Genomic DNA, 21,215 nt, shown 5'->3' with positions numbered 1-21,215 from the left:
TATATACAGTATATATATATATATATATATATATATATAGCACACAAATATAACACACAAAGAAATGTTTTGAAACCTTTGGCAACATTCTGATAGGAATGCCAAGGAATTCTTGTGATGAGGTCACAGTAAAAGATGTCTCCACAGCTCAGGTGGTCTTTGTCAAAATAAGTAAAGTCTAAACAGAACTGAGATTTACACAAATGCTAGCAGAAAGCTTAGATATATACAGTAGATAATATTTCTACTCTCTAGTAGTAGTAAAGTTTGTATTCATAGCTACACAAAAAAATATGTATTTACTTTTTATGCATTAAGAACAACATAGTCTAGTTTAGGTACCAAATAATCAATAAATATTCAGGTACCTGTCAAATAGGCTTCACATCACTAATAAATGCCCTCATTAAATAAACTTTATTTTCATTGAAATAAATATGCTTAAACCAGAAAACAAGTGTTGTGGACATTGTTTTGCAATTATTTAAAAGTCATGACCTTACTGCACACAGATGCTTAGATTTGTTTTGTTTATTTTTATTTTTTTATTTAACCCGTCATCTGATCTGCAGCAAAGATGTCCAATTCGTTTATTCTATGTTTTTTTGTTTATGACCAAACTATCACCAAGGTAATAGAATATGTTTATCTGATTATATCAGATAAATAGGAAGTGTATTTTTCAGAAAATATAGTCAATCCAGGTATTTTTTTGTTTTGTTTGGTAGATGATGGTGCATTATTTTACTCAATGGTTTCTCAAATTTTATGTTATAATGTGTGGTTACATTTCTGTGCTTGACCTCCCAGTATTGCACAACATGGGGATCCAGTCTCCCAGCTGCATTCTCAGTTAATTTGCATTATGTGGAATTCAACATAAGAAGTGTAAAGGTTGCCATACACTTTACAAACCTCGCAAGACTTTTGTCTTGCAAGGGTTGTAAAGTACTTAAAAAAACGTACGATCTGCCCATCTTGGACAGGCAGATCGTACTTGCGATCATCACAAACCCACCCCTCCGAGGGGCGGGCTTCCGATGACTGCAATGCTGAACGGGCAGTGTGCGCGTGCGCACACCAGCCAGTTCGGCTGTTATCTCTCGATCATGTTAAAAACCAGCCGAAAATCGTACGATTCTCAGCTGGTTTTCCAACATGCTCGAAATACAAAAGTCGTGCTACCATACATTAGAAACGGTCGCACGCCTTCCATACACTGCACAATTGGGGAAGGATTAAGGGAGGATTTCCCTCACTTTGGAGCAATTTCCACACACACTCTGTTGTGGTCGACAGGACACAAGAGAAATATTTCAAGGGGATATAGCCAGCAAAGAAAAAAATCTGACAGGCCATTTGACCCTTCCCTGCTTTATCCAAAAATAAAAAAAGCTTTGGCTTAGATATACCCTAAATGTAGAAATGTATTTGGTTTATGAATACTAAAGTATTTTTCTCTGTTAGTTATTGTTTAGTGTACAGAGAATTAGTATAGCATACTGTGCAAGTGTTCAATGCTGCATTTGTTTTATCATGCTTTTAAGTGGACGTTTGTCTACTTTCACAGACATTTGATACTTTAACTTTGTATTCTAGAGTACACTTTACAGTTTTCCACACAGAGGAAGTTCATGATGTGTTGAAGATATGGGATGGATCAATAGAGAGCGGAATTCTCATGAAGGAGCTCAGTGGTTCTACTTTACCCCCTGACATCCACAGCACCTTCAGTTCTGTCACTCTCCAGTTCAATACAGATTTCTTTACCAGCAAACAAGGATTCTCTATTCACTACTCAGGTAAGATTTTGATTATATATCTACTACAACAGTTCAAAAAACAGTGCTGCTCCATGTCGGTCTACAAACATTCACCCATGGGGTGCCAGGGCAGCTTGTATCTGGTCAATATTGTAGAAATGAAGGATATGTTGTGGCTTCTATATATTTATTATCATCAATAAGGCATTCTAGGGAAAACAAGAGGAGAGCTTCTCTTATGTATTTCAAGATAAAAACAATGGGAGTGGCGAGCGCACAACAGGTGTGGACAGTATGGAAAAACCTTAAATAACTTTAAAAAAAACTTTAAAAGCACTTTCTTTAAAAAAAACAAAACTTTTTTTATTTTATATATATAAAAATAAAAATAAAAAACTTTAAATACCGGGTGTGGGTGAGCGAGCTCCTTAATCAGGGAGAGGAACCCTGTAGACAATGTGAAACAACGAAAGAAGGAGCTCTACAACCCTGGAATACTGGGTGTTTAACAGTTAAACAGTTAAAAGATATAGTGTAACTATTGATTCAATAGTTACACTATATCTTTTAACTGTTTAACTGTTAAACACCCAGTATTCCAGGGTTGTAGCGCTCCTTCTTTCGTTCTTATGTATTTCAAGCAACCTTCCGCTTAGTCATAGAGTGATTCAGATTCTACTACTCATTGGAACTGATTCTACCAATCTCCTGATAGGCTCCTGAGGATAGAAGAAAAATGGGCATCACGGCTCTCTTATTTGTATGGGAGTGATATGCTGCCTCTAATCAAGAATTATATGCTAAAAATATATTACTAACTAATTGCTTTGTCATATTAAACTATGCTAATGAATCCTTGCTAGACAGCAACATTTTAGATTTTAAAGCTATACTCCAGGCAGATATAACAGACCCACATTTGTGCAGCTCTGTAATCAATAATACATCCTTAAAGTAGAACTCCAGGGAATTTTTTAATTTCTCTAATGCAGTGGGGCTACCCCCACACGGCTAGGGTTAAGTGCTCGTTTGTGTCTAGGTTATTAAAAAAAAGTTATACGCACCCGAAGCTCTGAGCCAGCTTTTTCTTAGACCAGTCCTTCCAACATCTCTTCCCCTTCTCTGCATTGGTTTAAGGTCCTATAAATCATCACGTCTATACACAGGGTATAGACGAGAGGATGCTGAGGAAGATTACAATGCTGCAGGGCAGGGGACACAGGCTGGAGGGAGCACTGTGACAGCTGGCCGGCCCAGATCTTTAGATGAGTATAACTTTGTCATTTTAGCACCTAGACACAAATGAGCACTTAACCATTGCAGTGTGTCGTTAACCTGGAGTTCTTCTTTGAAAGTTTTTTTTTTTTTAATGCAAGTAGCGTAAGTACCTTGGTATGACTGGGAGGAAGGAAAACCAGCACAATCAATCAGTTAGCTCAGTCAGTTGTGCTGCAGTACAAGAAGCATTCTAAGAGGAGGAGAGAGCAGAATAACAAAGATGAGCTCATCAGTCTGCTGCTTCTCCTTTCAGTTGGGGTGGGGAGGAGATTTGTTAGTGATACTGAACTGCAGCAGAGAAAGATAAGGTTTCCTTCCCTGCTGGTGAGAGCTATGTGGTGTGTCAAAGATGTGTAAATCTCAGGACTGAATGGACAGAAATACAAACCCTTTCCCGAATAACGCTCCCACATATGCGTTTCATCTGTGTATTCAGCTGTTTGCTTGGAGCTGAGCTTTAAGTCTAGGACTAGTTTAAAGGATCAAAGAAAAGATAGATGCTAGAATGAGTATGTGTCTAAAGTAAAATAAATCACAAAAACATAATGTGGCTATATGTCTGGATTTACTGATTATTTAGCATGCACTTTTCACTGAGGGTATAATGACCTATTCTACATGTTTCCATCATATGTCCAGTTTGAATCCCCCCCAGTACAGTATATGACAGGTTTATTTTAATCAAATAATGATTCAGCAGGGAATTAAGTTGCTCCTCATACATGGGACAGTTAGTGAAAGAGCATGGTTTTGTTAAGCCTAACCTGTCTGCCAGTCATCCATTGTGCGTTTGGATTCACACATTTGCATGTCCCAAAAACAGACACAACCAATTATAGCTGTTTACAGGTGTGATTGTGTACACACAAATGTACTGTACACATTTATTCCCTTGTGTATAATGTTTGTAATAACATATCCCCGTGCTGTTATAATGCATAAGAAATGCTTTTCACTCAAATTATATTCATGAACTTATTGCCATCAAGTGTCTCCTTCTCCCAGAAGACCATAAAAAATGCAGAGGCCTCTTGAAACAGCGAGAAAATAATGTTTCTCTAATATCAGATTAGATTAGAAAGCTAATCAGGCGTTTAGCCTCTGACAGGCTCCCCTCCCCACTAAACCTTCACCTTGTAATATAGAAATGATAGCAAGCAGAAAGTTGGAGATGATTGTTCCCTATCGCTCGCTTTTCTCAGTGCCAACATTAAGGTGCAGAATTGTCTCTCATAAATTGAATCTATGCCCACATGAAAAGACACTGCAGATGGAGGTGAAATGCATTATCTGCCTGCTAAAAGTGCTCCGAGCTGCTGTACAGGGTCATTGATGCTGCTCTACTGATCATGATAACTCTTAATGTCTTAGTATGTCAGATATATAAGGTATTCTGCATCACAAAAGGAGCTGATTTATGGTGCAAGGAGAACAGAAAGATCTGAGCTGCCCATAGTGATTGGTAAAATTAAATTTTTCATTGTTCTGGAACACATAAGGAAATTAAAGCAGGCATACAATATAAACAATGCACACACATATCCTTTTACTAGCTGTATATTTTCTGTTTTAACCCTGTCAAAATGAATATTTTAATCAAAAAGTTGAAAAGTAGGTATTTTTTATATATTGAAAGAAGGACTCTATACTAATAAAAAAAAAAAACGCGTGTTTTACAGTGAGGAACTGAAATCGCCGTATGCAACAGTTCAACGCCATTCCTCTTTTCATTGCAATGTGAGACAACTCATGTCCAATCCAGCATCAAACACATACAAAATATTGACTGGCACAAACCCTCTTCATGTTATAATGCTGACTTAGAACAAAACATTACAAGTTTGCATCCCATCTTATACATCCTAAGAAATTATTTTCTTTCAGATTTTTCTTTCAAAATATTAGGTTAAAAAAAACAAAACAATTAGGGCATGAAAATACATTTCCTTTTATCGTTGGACTGCCACACAAAGGTCTCAGTTGAGAATAGGGACTTGATTGAAGTTTACTACAATGCTTCACTCTTATCAGTTACTCTACTTGGCTTTACTAAGGCAATTCTTGGAAAACCTGTACTGAGAAAAATATGGAGACTGTCACTGTTGACATGTTTTTGAAAATGACATTTGGCTGACTGTTTCTGGTTTCAATATTGGATGTCTCTGGCTTCAATAATGGCTGTCTCTAGCTTTAATACTTGTTGTCTCTGGCTTCAATACTGGCTGTCTCTAGTTTCAATACTTGCTGTTTCTAGCTTCAGTACTGACCATCTCTAGCTTCTCTACTTGCCTTTTCTGGCTTCTAACGCAGAACAACCATGTAGATCAGAGTGACTTTATAGTTCCAAAGTGACTCCAAGTGACTTCATAGTTCCTAACATGTGTTTTTGTTCTGCTTCGCTGTTGGAAAGCTGCTTCAGATATGAATTTCACCAGTCGAGATGGTGCTGGATGCATGGCTGAGCCCTTTTTATTGGAAGCAACAGGAACACAGAGAGACATGAAATTGCATCATAACTATGTAGTTCTGCTAGAGAAATCAATGCATTATACAAGCATTAAACAGAATAGTATATGAGAATGGGTGTTGCACCTACCTCTGTATAAGACATAACAACAAGCTAACAGTCAGTGATTCAGAAATTACTGAAGACACGGAACCAGGATGACAGCCAGTGATCTAGTATTTTCAGAAAAGGAGGTCAGCAATGGCAGTTCCCATACTTCATCAGTATAGGTTGCTTTTAATGTGTCAGAGTCCTTTTTCTTCTAACCAAGGCTCGCTAATATCTACATTGCTACAGGTTTGTTGATTGCTACAGGTCTACACCTAAATGTTTTAGAACTCATCTCCAATCAAAATGTGTGGGGTTTTTTCAAGTGTTGGATAGAGTATCAAACTGTTAGAATCTTTTGTCAAGCTTTCAGTGTTGTCGGGGTCTGCATTTGGAAGATTTCTCTGCCGTACAATTAAACCAAGCAAGCTTTCTAAGAATTTGAAAAACCCCAAATTAACATTTTGTCCAGTTTCCTACTGCACAATCTATATATGTACTGCTTCTGACCTGAAGAAGAGAGGTCAACTCTCGAAAGCTTGTCTTTTTTATATATTTTGTTTGTCCAATAAGATGAAAGATGGATAGATAGATAGATAGATATATTCTATATACTGTATATGCATTGGTGCTCAGGGGAAAAATGCAAGATTTTAGCAGCGTAGATTACAAGTCTGCTTTGAGCCACACAGGTCATGTACTTTGTTTCTACTATTCATACATAAAATCCACTACATGAACATTACATTTCATAGACACACTGCAGAGTGTTTTCCCACGTAAACAGAAATGGCTTAGGGACTCTGGAGAATTTGTCTATGCATTCACCAAAGAAGGTAATTAAAGCAGACATAAATCGCCTATCTTACACCGTTATGTCTAAACTGCAAGTGACTAATTTGGATTCAATGGGGCTTTGAGGAAGTAACATAAAGGAAAAGTAGATATTTTTGTTCATAGCAATTATGAGTTAGGTTTCTGCTCTAAAAATTATAAATCAAAGGCAAATAGTTGCTTTGGGCAGCAACACTGTCCTTTACACTTTTGGAAAATGTTTAGGTTAGCACTCTTTACTTTCTTAAACTCAATCAACCTCAAAGTGGTTTATTTTTACTTGGCATTAACATAAATGTGGTTCTGTTTTTCAGCCTCTTGCACATGCTCATTTAAAATATTTTCTATACCAATGGGCTATGCTGTCGCTTCAGATTTCCCCTAAATTGCTTACAGGAAAGGGTGAATAGGTTTCCATGCCATAGCTTTATATTCACGTACAAATACATTGAAAAACCCAGCAGTCACATTTTAGTGTTTTCAAACACAAAGGGCAGTAAAACCCTTTCCAATGCTCGAGCAGACACATGTAGGATTAGTATAAAATCATAAAAAATATGAGATAGGCAAGCACACAACCAGGTATAGTATATTGCACAGAATAGGTGATGTTACAAAACATATTTTCTGTATCAACACTGAAGGGAAACGGACTATAAATGGCCCTAGCTGCTTCCTTATGGGCAGACAACAACTTCTGCTGAAAGATGGGTGAACTGCAACACACAATGCAAGAAGGATATTGAGTCAAACATTACTTTGGTTTTCCACTCCTCCTACTAAATGAATGCAACAGCCTGACTGGTGGAGAGGAATGATCTTTCCTCTTAGCTATTTCAGTATTACATGACATTTTGACCTCAACCAAGTTTGTAGATAAAGTTACATTGTGTAGCGCACCCTAAGATGATAATTATGTGGGTACAACTCTGATCCGAATCTGGTGACACACTGAGACAAAACTTGTAAAATCAGTATCATACAGTGCACTCCCTACAGCATTGAGCCTAATCATGAGGGGTGATATGACGACAAAAAAGCATGGTTACAGCATGGAATCTGGACAATCTCCAGCACACCCACAAAGCAAAGACAAAAGTACTGCTGCTTGGGGCCCAGAAACATCACATAATAATTAGTGACAATAAAGTTTCCTATTTTTTTATGGGTGTGCTGGCAAAATTCTGCTTTGTTATAGAGAGTTGTAAATAATACACAACTTTAATCAGTAGTGGCAATGCAATGAAACAAGAAAAATGGTTAGGGCAAAAACAGGAGAGTACATATAAATGAACATATAAGCCTTAAGTAGAAATATTGGTTTCCAATTAAAAAGAAATATGTGATTTCACTGCCAGTGCTACAATGGGATGAGAAAATATTGCAAGGGGTGTGGTTATCAGCATTGTCACTGCAGATTCACAAGCCTGTAGCTTGTCAATCAGCATTTGGTCAAAACTTGCCCTGCCCACTGCTTCGCAACTGAAGATATGGCAGTACAGTGTTGTAGAAAACAGTGCTAAAGCTTCATAAATTTGAAAGTCTGTCTTACACAGAGAAGATCTTTGTGCTACAGTGACTATGTTGCACTTACAACACAGTAGTCTGCTCTCCCCGTTCCTCTATGCATGCAGTATGGTATAGGATCATAGCTCCACCTCCCATGGCTGTCCTCTACGCAGTTTTTAAGCAAAAATCTGACCAAAGGGAATGAAATCCAGCAGAATATTTATTTGTAGCTGCTTTATGACTTTGAAAGTGGCTCCTGCAACAGACCTTCTTCTTCTCAGACTGCCTCTGCAGTACTCTCCTCCCGTTCTAATCCATCTTCCTGCAGGCTGGTACATGTGTAATTCTTTCCATTAGCTGTCCCATAGAGTTAAATCGCAACAGTCATTTCAGGGTAATCTGTAGTATATTCACATCCATTGCTGGCAATTCACTTAGCATCTGTTTGCAGAAATCCCGTTTGTGTAAATCTTAAAAAAACTTATAACAGGTAAAAATATTAGCTGCTCAAAGTAAAAGAGTACTGCTGTATATCTGCAAGATAAATGGCCTAGTGAATGTCTCTGAGGTGAATTATCAAAAGAGATTTTCACTAAAAAGTTGAGGAAGTAGGAGAGTGAGATACTGGTGATTATATATATATATATATATGTGTGTGTGTGGATCCACTGCAGTGTATGTTTTCTCTTTATATATTTTCCTGGTTTTTGACACTAGCATCTGATCCTGACATATAGGAACAGTATTAAAAGGCAAAGAAGAGGAAAATGTCAGAGAAGCTTCACACAGCTAAGACAAAGATCAGAGCTATCCATTAAATTTATGGTAGCACAGCTGTGCTATTATTAGCAACAATTAATCATTAGGATAAGCAATAAATGGAGCAGTGGTTTCATTTAGTGATAACAAAACCAGTAACATGTAGTAGTGATTTATCTCACATGATCTCACAGTACCACCATAATGTTTGATTGATTGCTTCTACATGCTACTGCATGCTACTTGTATAGCTTGCTTCATAGAGAACCATTTGTTTTTTCTGTTTAGTCATTAGTGAAGAGTTTTTAGTCCTGCAACTGAGTTTCTGAAAATGTTATGCCTAATAAAGGAATGCACAGAACATACACTTTTCTTGATAGATTTCAATGGTGACCCTCTGTAAGCGAATATGACTCTTATCCTGAAAGGAAACGTAAAACTAAGTAGGTTTTCATTGTTAACATCCTTGTGGAAAGCTAGTTAGCTGACTGTCTCTGACTTCTTCAGTACTTTCAAAGTTGCTGTCTAGATCAAGTAAGCAGCTTGAGTAGCTAATACAGTCAGAATTCTTGATTTGCTCTTTGTCACTTAGAAGTGAGAGAGTCTGTATGACAACCAGACAGCATTTTCAATAGGCAATGATGATGAGCGATGATAGACTATATATTTTCATTAAAGAGTACATCAATATAGGCATGTATTATGTGACATTAGATGTAGTGGTTTTTCCAACAGTTAAATGTAATTTAAATACGTCCATGCTCCTATGTCATAAAACTGCAAAGGTCATGTAATACATTGACTTTTTCTTTTTCTTTCTACAGTAACTACAGCTACTTCCTGCAATGACCCGGGAATACCTCAAAATGGCAGTCGAAGCGGAGACAGTCGTGATGCTGGTGACTCCATTATATTCCAGTGTGATCCAGGCTATCTTTTAGAAGGGGAACCCAAAATCAATTGTGTGCAGATTGCTGACAGGTTCTACTGGAACCCAAACCCACCAATCTGCATTGGTAAGCAATGATGATTTAACACAACTTTGATATATGATCTTATTATTTTCCAGAAAACACCTGTATATTTATATTTATTATTATGTTCTTAAGTGCAGTAACTCAGAACAACCAAACAGAATCCACATTGTGCATGTTTTGCTCCATTACACTGCTTTAGGTTACTGCACTGAAAAATAGCTTGCTTACTTACTTAAAGTGTACCTAAAGATACATTTGTTTTTACTTTGGATTGAGCAGGGCATGGTTAACACTCCTGAAAAGTTTTTGTTACTTGTGGTAAATATCAACTCTGGCTTGTGGTAAATATCAACTGCAGGGAATGTTTATTACCATGCAGAATGTTTGTCTTTATAAAAACAAAAGACTATTGGACATTTACCATGCAGATCTGTTCATGCTGCTATGGTGTCAGACAGGCACATTCAGTGCCTTGTTAGAGCGACTAGCAATTTCTAGGTATATTTTGCCATATTTTGCAACTTAAAGTAAGCCTGTGGGTAAAGAAATGTGGAAGTTGCAATTAATTACTGACCTGGAGCAAGTATGCAGGATCTGACTTGAAGCTGAACTCCAGGCAGATATAAAAAAAAATCACCAATTAGTGGAGTTATAAATTGACTTAGAAATGGCTGAATGTATTTTTAAATTACTTCATTCAGCATTTAACATACATTCAGCTTTAACTGGCTGACTGTGGTTCTATGTCAGTACCTCTAGGTAGGTAACCCAGAATCAGGATGGCCACCCTGCATCTTTCAGTAAAACATCAGCAGTGGCAGCTGCCATATTTCTATCTTGATACTTTTCCATTAGCAGTGCCAAATTTTCCATTACTCGCAGTAGGTCTGCAACAACAGGCAGCAGAAGCAAAGAGTTGTTTTTTTTGTATAATTGTTGGTTACACATTTTTTTTTTCATCAGTAGAAATAAAGACAACTCCTATCAGCAAATTTACTCATTGCCACAAAATTCTAAACTGGGCAAGGTCCAGTAAAACATGCTCTATGCAAAACAGCTGATCCTAGCAGTGGGAGGGATTAGTGTTGGGTGCTAAAGGTTGTGTCTGCAGACTACTGTTTAATCTTGCACTAAAAGTACTTATTCAAAGAAACAAGTCATGTCAACTCAAAAATTATAATGGAGTTATGTGATTGTTTACCCGTGTGGGGAGTAAGAATGATTGTGACATCATTTTAAGCTGGTGCATTTAAATTGTAACCATACTTGAATAATAATGCAAATTTTAGGCCGTGTTATCTGCCAAAGTAGCTGTCCGGAACAGCTCAGGTGTAATCTGGTCATTTTTAAAAGACCGTTGGTCAAAAACAAATAATTGCTTTGAGTTGAGAAAACATTTTTTTAGAACCACTAAGTAACGAAAGGGCCTTAGTGTGAGGGCAGTTTTGACATAACCCCACATTCCACTACTGGATACTAGATAGATAGATAGATAGATAGATAGATAGATAGATAGATAGATAGATAGATAGATATGAAGAATACTGTATCTATTGCAATACCCTCAACTCACAAATTGCATGCAACTGAGGTCGGACAGTGAACATCCCCTTCCACTTACTTCAGTCCAAATGGTATCAAGAGCAAAGGAGAGAAGCATTCTGCAGGATTTGGTACCAGGAGTCTGACAGGAAGTGAAGTAAATGCCCTCTTCCCAACTCAAAGTGGATATAACATATTGGAGAATGGTTATTGCTTCTCCCCTGCCCTAGAAGTGAGAAGTGCCCATGTAATGTGACAGGAGGGGGTCCCATCTCTGCTCAACCCACAGCTATACATGAGCCTCAGAGGGGTGTTGTGTCTGCAAGTATGGTTTGTTTGTCCCTGCCTGTTATCATTTATAAAAAGCCAGTCAATATTTAATTAAACTGTTGGATTCTAACATGTATGGTGCATTAAGGGATGATGGAAATAGACATATGTGCTGTGTGCATATTTATTTCTGAAGGAGTGCCTCTTCAATTACAATTATGTTAAACAGAGAGTGGTATATATTGAAAGTGAACATTCATGCCAATTTAGTGTTATGTTCTCCATGATTATTAAAATCCATTGTCACTTCCCTAGAGTAACACATATGCTGTTTTAGCATGATTGTTATACGACTTGACGTGTTTATTTTCTGTGACCAGTCTGAATGCATGTCATAGATCAGAATGACAGAGAAGCTCAGCGATTGTCTTTAGCAGCCGCTGATAATGTGTGATTTTCTGGGAACTGAGATAAGTGACTTTGTGTATCCAAGCCATTAAAATGTTTCAATAAGTAGATGTGATGTGAGGCAAAATGCATAACCTTATGTCTTTTTAAAGCTAAAGAGGTTCGGGATTGAAGCAGTGAATCTTGCCGTTATTGGCTCAATGTTGCTTCTGTTATAAGATTGTAAGCAAATATTCTGAAATCAATAGCATGAATGTTCAACATGCTGATTGACTCTGGTAGATGAGACCCACCACATTGATTTTCCTGTCTGCTTGACATGAAATGCTTCTCTTGCTGCAATAAACACAGACAAGTTCACTTGCTACTAACGCTGATAAACTAATTGTAACAAAGGTTATTTTTCAGCCTGGACTTGCTTCTATATGTTAATTTTCCTTTTTTTGGAAATTGGTACACCCACAATGTTTGCTAATTTCATACAAGAATTATACTATGATAACCAGAAAACTGATAATACAATATACAGTAAACTCTCAGTTATCCGGTATTCAACTAACCAGAACTCTAATCTAATCAGAAAAAAATCCCCTGTGTACTCACTGTTCTGCTGATCTGCGACATGTATTATCCTGGAAAAGATTGTGTGTCTATTTGTCTTAATTTGCTTTTGATTACTGCATTTCAATATCATCATGATGTCAATACAGAGTTTGTAATATGGTATGGTATAGTGTGAGGTTTGGCATTAGTTATACCTATTTTTAATAGTAACTCTCCAGCAACCAGAAACCACATTAAGGGTTTATGAACAAACTTCTAGATGCCTGTAATTTAATTTGTTCACGCTACAAAGTTTTTGTTTCTGTACAACTGTACAAAGAATTCTTAATAAAAAAAGCAAATCAAACAAGTTACCTTGTATTTTACAGCTCCATGTGGTGGTAACCTAACTGGACCAACAGGAGTTATCCTTTCTCCTCAATACCCAGAACCATATCCTCCACTAAAAGAGTGCGATTGGAAACTGACTGTGTCTTCTGACTATGTGATTGCACTTTCCTTTAACACGTATGTACTCTTATCATACTAAATAATGAGCTGTTGTGCAGTTAGGGATGCTGACTGTAAGTGAAATAGGCCATTTATATGCTGTTTTGCCTTATAAGTATTAAAAACTGTTTAAAGTAGTTTAAAAGTTGGTAAGCATTACAGAAATGTTAAATATGATGGCAATACTGTTTATACTTTGAAGTCATTCATTCTCAAACATTCCCGGGGGTCACAACAAATACTCTTAAAAATTTTGGTCAAAATATGAATGAATACCCTATGATTTAGTGTGTGTTTGAAGTAATTCATTCTCAAACATTCCCGGGGGTCACAACAAATACTCTTAAAAATTTTGGTAAAAATATGAATGAATGCCCTATGATTTAGTGTGTGTTTATGTTGTCTTTTGTGGATCAAAGTTAAAAGATGCATTTCAAGTGTACTTGGACCAAGATTATGCACATAGGTATTCACAAATTCTACAAGCAATAAAAGCACATTAAAACAACCCTTCATAGCTATAGACATTGTGGAGAAATTAATTTTAAAAGTTCACAAAGTTAACAGAGATACAGAAATTGTAGTCTTTTTTTAATGGAAAGCGGAAAGTTGGCAGCTTCCCAGATTTCTAATATTCTATCAAGCAGCAGAGGTTTCTAAGCTGATATAAACTGGCTGGAGCCCAACTTCACAGTCTCTGTGATCTTTAAATCTAAAATGCAGACTTAAAAAATATTTTCTAAATATAAGAACCATTTGTATCCTTAATGAACTTGAGGTGGAGGGACATCATCCAATGGTATCCAATGACAACTGTTTGGGGGATTTTCCTTCACTTGGAAGATATTTTTATCACTTCCTGTTATGTCTACAGAACAGGAGGTCAAGGGAAATGGCAAGCAGATAGCACAACAACCAGTGTATGAGTTTTAACCATTGCCTAGCAGAACAGTATGAGTATAAGGTACCTGTGGAAATGGTATATTTTTTTTTTTAAATTGATATAGGGATGGCAAATCTGGTTGGCATATTTAAAGGGATACAAACAGGAAAAAAATGAAGAACCAAGTCTTTAATATAAACACACTTCTAGACTTTTTCTGTCACCTCAATCTCTTGCATTAAACAAATTCTAATTTGTCTAGAAGAAAAGATTGTCTGCATCCTGGGCACAATGGCTTACATAGTCTAAGCCCTAGAAAAGAAAAACACTCCCTAAACAGAATTAATGTCACTAGGTTGACAAGCTCTTATGTGTTGGGCTGGCCTGAAGTTAAAAGCCTATGTAGGAATTCAGTAAAAAAAATAAAGTATCTTTACTTTCTGTTGTGTAGAATTTTAGAAACTCCAGAAAGTATTTCTCCAATAATAATTTGCCTTCCTCTTTCAGCTAGAAATGGTCTCTAATTAGTGTATCTTCTGCAATGCCTTATATCAGCCTAGCAGACTAGCTATGAGATTGGCTTTAATGTATCTTGCTAATGTCTTTCTTGCCATTAAGTGTTGGACAGGACTTGTTAATGAAGTCATTTGCTTTTATAAGGTGGAGAAAGGATCGCCAGTGATAATAAGGTCCCCAGGGGATAGACACATATATCTGAGCTTCTATTAGATTTTTAACTTGTAGTGGCAAGGGAGCTGTGTGATGTGTAGCATGACAAATTAAGAACGGCTGGGTCACTCTAGCTATAGGGAGGTCATCTACTTTTTCATCGGCTTTGAGAGGGTCTTTCTAATTACATTTCCTGAGCCTTCTTGCATTACCCACGTGTTTGGTAATCCCGTAGAGTTTCTTTCTATCATACTGTACTTCATGTGTAATTTGTCCCAGGATCATGAAAACAGCAAATTAGGTAAACAAGAAAACAATCACAATAATAACATGGTGGGATGTATTATTAACTGAATTATACATTTCAAATGTAATTCTTAGTTTTACAAAGTTAATGCCAGGTGGTTCTCTTTCAAACTGACATAGTATTCGTTGCAAAAAATAAAGTCAGCCCTAGAAATTGTCACACAGTCCAGTAGAGTAATAAAGGAAACTTTTGCTAAAAAGAATACAGAGGCTTCCAGTGCAGAACAATCTCCTTCTGATAATGCTAAATTCTTGACTGTCTTTGACTACAATACTCTGAATCTCTGACCTGACACAAGCATGCAATTCAGTAAAGTATGATTGAAGTAATTGAGCTCCTAAACTACACGATTGTTCCAAATAGATGACTCAGAAAGTATTGAAGTCTTTGGGTGAGTTTAACAGCTAGGGAAGGAGAGATCAACAACCACCCACCCCCCATTCTCATCAACAGCATACACACACACTTTACCTTGCTCCTGTGTCACTCTGTTCAGTGCTCCTGTGACTTGCCGAAACTTGCACAATGCTATGGCCTCCCTCCCCATGTGACAATGCTGGCCCTTCCGCCCTCGTGACAATGCTGGCCCTTCCGCCCTCATGTGACAGTGCTGGCCCTTTCAAGAAACACCAGTGATATCTTATTAAATTGGCGAAGTGAGTTTCATGCAAACCTACACCTAGAAGTGCCAGTATTTAATTTGCTCCTGGCTGCCAAATGAACTCTGGAAAATCAGTCAGAAAAGAAAATAAATCTATGCACTTCAGTCTGCAGAAGCTATTCTTGTTTATTAGATAGCAGCAGGTGTCACCTCTGATATGTTTCATGCTGAAAAATGCTTTTGTAAAGCCTGAAACAGGTGTATGCAGTTTGGAGTAAATGGCTTTATAATAACAGGCTGTATCTGTGCTGTAAACCAGTGGTTCTGGATATATAAACTTGGCCCAGGATAAAAAGGAATCATTTTTATGGCTCTGTCCGGTATCCATTAATGAGTAATAAATCCTTTCATTTTTTGGATTTGCGATGGAAGCGATCACATGTAAATACCTTCTTTTTTAAATAGTCTCTACTGTGCTTTTAAACTGAAGATAAAATATGATTGCTTACTATGTATTACTGACTTTACGCATTACAGTTCTGAAAATGTACACTGCGCATTAGAGGAGACAAGGCTTATAATCAACATGAAGATGATTAATAGGCTACAAAATAAATCACTTTTGTAATGCTCAAATTATCCTGTATGTATATTCAAGATTTTAATTTACCTTGATTAAAGCTCATAGTAATGTGTCACACTCACATTTGTGTTATATATACATTTAATTATGTAATAACAATATACATAATGTGTGTGTGTGTGTGTGTGTGTGTATGTATGTATAAATGTAATTATTCAGGTAAGGTGTACACAACACCATTAATACTCCACCGTATCTGCATCAGGCAGGTTCCAGACATCACCGCTGCTTTCAAATAAAATCCATCTATTTATGTCTATGCTTAGGTCTACATATTGGTTATTCCCTGATGTCCATAGACATGTGAATGATGGGGGCATCAGGGAGAACTCTCCGGATCAATATCTGATATGTGTTTGGAATATTTTGTGCCTTTGGGTTACTATAGTACCATGATGTTGTATACTGTATGTTGAAGTTGCCTAGAGACATTATTGCTCTTCCCATGATATATCTTAATGGTTATCACCTGTTTAGCATCCAATTAAACTTGAGAAAGGGCGGGGACACCTGAAACTGTTATTCATTCTTGAAATTGTGCTGGTGTACTTGTTTGCTCCATGAAAGAAGGGGAAGAAGGAATAACATTTTAATTGCAAGAAGCTCAGTATCCTAACCTATCCAGTTATACATGTTCACTTAAAGGAAAATTAAGTGTTGTGAAAAAAATACATTTAGATGGGCTGGTATTTACAAACCCACTGTCCCATCTGTCATAAAATTTGAAAAAACAATCAACTTATTGTGCATTTTATTTTTAAACTTTCTTACATCGTGTTTTCCTCAAAGGAAACAACTGCTGTACTTCCAACTTGTAGTGTGAGCGCACCTCCCTAAATGTATTTTCAGAAGGTGTAAGTGGCATACAACAAGGCTTTTTCCCCATTGCTTCTTTTGAAAAGTGACAACTCAGAACCATCTTCAAATAGAACTACTGCTTCTGTGAATTAAAAAGCCAGCTTCTCACATAACTTGTATTTTATTTTTTGATGTGCACTGGTGGCCCAAATCCCCTGCCTGCCTCCTATACCTTTGGTGACTCCAGTGGCCAGATTTCCCCTAAGTAACCAGTGTTTCTGACTGACCCCAGATATCAGTGGAGGGGGAAAAAAAACTTTGCATGTCTCCTCTACCCAAAAAAAATGTCCTCTTGCTTCTGGCTATTTTTTTCTATAATGTACACTACCTGTGGCACATACAAAGTGCTCTGTACACTCCTGGTCCATTCCTATTATCAGTGAAATTAAGGGAATGGAGTCAGGTGCATGAAGATAAATTACAAGTTGGCCACGCTATGGCCGAAGAAGGGGGAAACCAGAAGAAGCATTGGAGAAGAAGTCAGGGGGGCAGCAAAGTACAGCTCTGAACTGTCAGTGTGCAAGAAGGGCAGTCAAAGAGGTGAGTCTGCCATAATGTTCCAGTATGCTGTGCCGTATATACTTGCACATTACTGCAAGGGCAGCAGACCTATAATTCCACATTAAGAGATATCACACTCAAATAAAGCCTTGTGCCAACTCAGAATATGCAAGTACCTTATTAATTTCTGGAAAGAAGAAGTATAATCTTATGCTTCAGTCTAGAGACAGCAACAGGGATGATCATGTAAATATCAACATTATAAAAACAAGCCAATAATTTGGTGCACAGTTTTCAAAGCACCCATTCAAAACTCCAGGATGTAATGACAATGGTAATATGTTATCTCTCCAATGATAAAATACAGGTGTAACCAATTTTGTTTAGTTTTGAGAAGAGTAAGGAAGGGTTAATTCATTTTAACTGTCTGTGCCACTGTCTGGAAACGTTTACCTTCGCTTGGTGTCTTGATGCTTTAGGGAAATTCCATTATTAAACCAATTTCACCCAAACTAGTATCCCTATTAAAGGTTTTCCCCTTACTTCCTGCATTGCTGACAACTCTAAACTTTTGGATTTTCCATCACTTTCTGTCCCCCTGACTATGGTCGCCAGCACAAATAGAGGGGGTGAGGCTACCTATTGAGGACACAGACAGCAATAGCAATTTAATACATGTAATCCTTCCTTATTCTATCCTAAACTAGTGAAAAAAGATGGTTATATAAATTGCTTTTGCATTTGTAATGTTATTTTCTAAAAGTGGCATTTGTTACATGTTTCTACACTTTAAAAATACCTTGTTCCCAGACCAGAAGAGGAACTGGGCCAGCACAATGTGTAAATAGACACTTCCAGAAGATGAAAGGGCTATCACATTGCAAAAGGGAAAGGGCTGTGACAGGAAATTGACTCATCTGAAGTAGTCACATTTGCTAGCATGTTCAAAAGCCCATTGAAGGTGAATAAAAAACATTTGGAGAAAAAAACACCACAAGCAGACATTTAAGATCATTTTTTTTGTTCTCGCACCTGTATTTTTTAGGTTGGTGACAAGGTCCTTTTAACCAGACTGAGAAAGCTTATATGTTTAAGTTAAAGAAAAATATGAGCGATACCATAGTTGATGTAAATTTACAGAATCTTTCCTTGTCTTTTATTACAGGTTTAATCTAGAGCCTGGTTATGATTTTCTGCACATCTATGATGGGCCAGACTCACTGAGCGCTCTGATAGGAAGTTTCTATGGCTCCCAACTTCCTGACAGGATAGAAAGCAGCAGCAACAGCCTATTCATTGCTTTCCGCAGTGATGCCTCTGTTAGCAGTGGAGGCTTTGTTATTGACTACACAGGTATTATCCATAATTTTGCTACATATTTTGCATACAATCTTCTTGTCATTGGAAAAATCATTACCTTTTTCTTTTCCTCTACTCATTGGTTTGTGTAGGTAGTGGCTTTTAAATTGGAGCTCATTAGTTAGCTTAGTTACTGCTTCTTTTCTGTAGTCTCAATTCTACATCTACTGAAGTGGGTCATACCTTTATTAGTTGTGAAAGATGATTACTGCATTTGTAAAACTTTAACTGTTTAAGAGAAAATAGTATGGTTACCTTACAGAACATTTACTGTCATGGTTGAGTTCCAGATTATATTACCCTTTACCTAATCAAAAATATTTTACTTATTTACATTTCAAATGAATATCCTTGAGTGGAATTGCAAGGATTCTACAGTTTCAGGAGCACATGTATGGATACAGATGTCACAGTACAATGCATGTTGTGGCAAACTTGGAGTACAGTCCAAACTGGGGGTTGAGTAAAAGAATAATAGTAGTTTCAGTACAGTTATCCTTAAAATATCCCCCCCCCCCCCTAATGCACCCTTCCGAAGTCCTATACTTACCTGTCTTCACTCCTCTGAGACATTTGCTGTGTGGTCGACCTCACATATGCCGTTCTTGAAGTCCCCCAGCAGGGCGTTTTTTCCTCATTCATTCCTACGGTGAGGTTGTCTATCATGTGTCCCAGTGGTGATTGTCCTTTCCGCAGCCAGTCATCACCAGACAGGAGACTTCTGGAGAAGCAGAAGTGTTTGGTCACACACTGAAGATCTCAGGTGCATGGACAGGTAAGTTTAAGATTTGGGGAGCGTGGGGGCTAGTGGTGGTCATTTAAAAGTAAACTCTACTAAAAGCTTAAATACCATCAAAAGTTTCTAATTGCTATATTGCTATTTCTATATTGCTATTTCATCTTTTCAGTCACTCACATTCACAGCTTAGTTGGCACAATTGTCGCCCCATGCAGTTATAAGATCCACCCCCCTTAAGCCATATAAATATCCAAATATGCAGCTAGATTCTCACTCATAATATTATAAAAATTACTGTTTTCCCATCTAGTTAAGATGTGGCAGCAGTCTTTTATCCTTTTAATATATGCTAGTAGTTATTCATATTCAATGCACATATACATAAGTGTAAAATGTTCATTTATTGGTGTTTAGTATGCTAATCATGCATCTCGGAAACTTTGCAATATAGACAGCTGTTTCTGAAGTATCACAATGTCATCAGTCCTTTCTTCACACCAGTATCTAATTTACAAAATATTGATGGCATTTATGACACATGCAGCCAGCAGGTTTTTTTAATAGCATTCTTTTTAAAAGGTATGGGTGGCATATTGCATCATATTTCCACTTTAGAATTTACAGCAGTAATAAAAAGTTAGGTGACTGCTTTAAGGAACAGATAAATATTCCAGTGAAAGGTACCTAGAGGCAGATAAAGGTATGTAACAGGCTTATTTGTGAGTTGAATAAATGTACAGACAGAATAGCTCTCGTCCACATAAGAATATCATTAATGACTCTTGAGATTAGGTTAGTTTATTTTTTCATAACATTAGTGAAGTTATAACTTCATTTGAAGAGCACAGAACAGAAAGGTTAATGGTATCTTCAATATTTCACCTAATAGCTTTTATCTTCTTTAAATAGGTATGATGAATGTTTCATTTTGCTTCTAAAATGTGACTTCTGTTCTCCAGCTCCAGATATGAATTTAATTGAAAGGAGAGAAATGTGACCCAAAAAAGGATGCACCTTAATGACTAAAAACCCAAAGCCCACATAACATAAAATTTGCCTTTAACCACTTCAAGACCAGGTGTGTAGACCCCCTTCCTGACCAGGCCATTTTTCAGTGTTCAGCGCTGCAGTACTTTGACTGACGTTTATTCCGTCATGCAGCGCTGTACTGAAATGAATTTTATACCATTTTTTGGGGACAGATAGAGCTTTATTTTGGTGGTATTTCAACATCACTGGGGTTTTTATTTTTTATTATAATTAGGAAAAATTACAGAAAATTTTTGGGAAAAAAAAGTTTTTTTTTACATTGTTAGGAAACATTAATTATTAACCAGTTTTTTGGTAAAATATAAAAGATCGGGTAAATGGACACCAAATATGTCAAGCTTTAAAATTGTGCGCACCAGTGAAATCGCAGAAAACTACCATACCCAAAATTGGCCATAGGCGATACTTTAAAAGCTTTAACCGCTCATCAGTGTAGTGTTATCAGTGATTGATGGCCTTATTGCTCTCGCTCGGACGTTCGCGGCGATATGTAACATGTGTGGCGTAATGGGCGCAATTGTCTTTTTTGCACGTATGCGCCCCTGACGCATGTTTGCATGCGTGTATGTATGGGTGGGGACTTTTAAAAAAAATTTGTTTTTTTATTCTTTTTTATGTGTAACTTTAAATTTGGGGGGGGGAGACTTACATTTTTTTT

The 21,215-nt window shown here is 37.1% G+C and overlaps 1 protein-coding gene across 1 annotated transcript in view; it reads left to right on the top strand.

The window, feature by feature from the left end:
* Window positions 1–21,215, top strand: part of CSMD2 (CUB and Sushi multiple domains 2) — a 323,219-nt gene that overhangs the window by 178,258 nt on the left and 123,746 nt on the right. The window contains exons 23-26 of the mRNA XM_018576748.1: window positions 1,600–1,802; window positions 9,522–9,713; window positions 12,827–12,965; window positions 18,575–18,762. Of these exons, the coding sequence (XP_018432250.1) occupies window positions 1,600–1,802; window positions 9,522–9,713; window positions 12,827–12,965; window positions 18,575–18,762 (722 nt within the window). The remainder of the gene's footprint in view (window positions 1–1,599; window positions 1,803–9,521; window positions 9,714–12,826; window positions 12,966–18,574; window positions 18,763–21,215) is intronic.

Source organism: Nanorana parkeri, unplaced genomic scaffold (genome assembly GCF_000935625.1).
Source record: "Nanorana parkeri isolate BGI_ZX_2015 unplaced genomic scaffold, ASM93562v1 scaffold76, whole genome shotgun sequence".
In the NCBI taxonomy this organism is placed as follows: domain Eukaryota; kingdom Metazoa; phylum Chordata; class Amphibia; order Anura; family Dicroglossidae; genus Nanorana; species Nanorana parkeri.
Note: the sequence above shows the minus strand (reverse complement) of the source record. Positions and strands in the feature narration are given on the sequence as shown.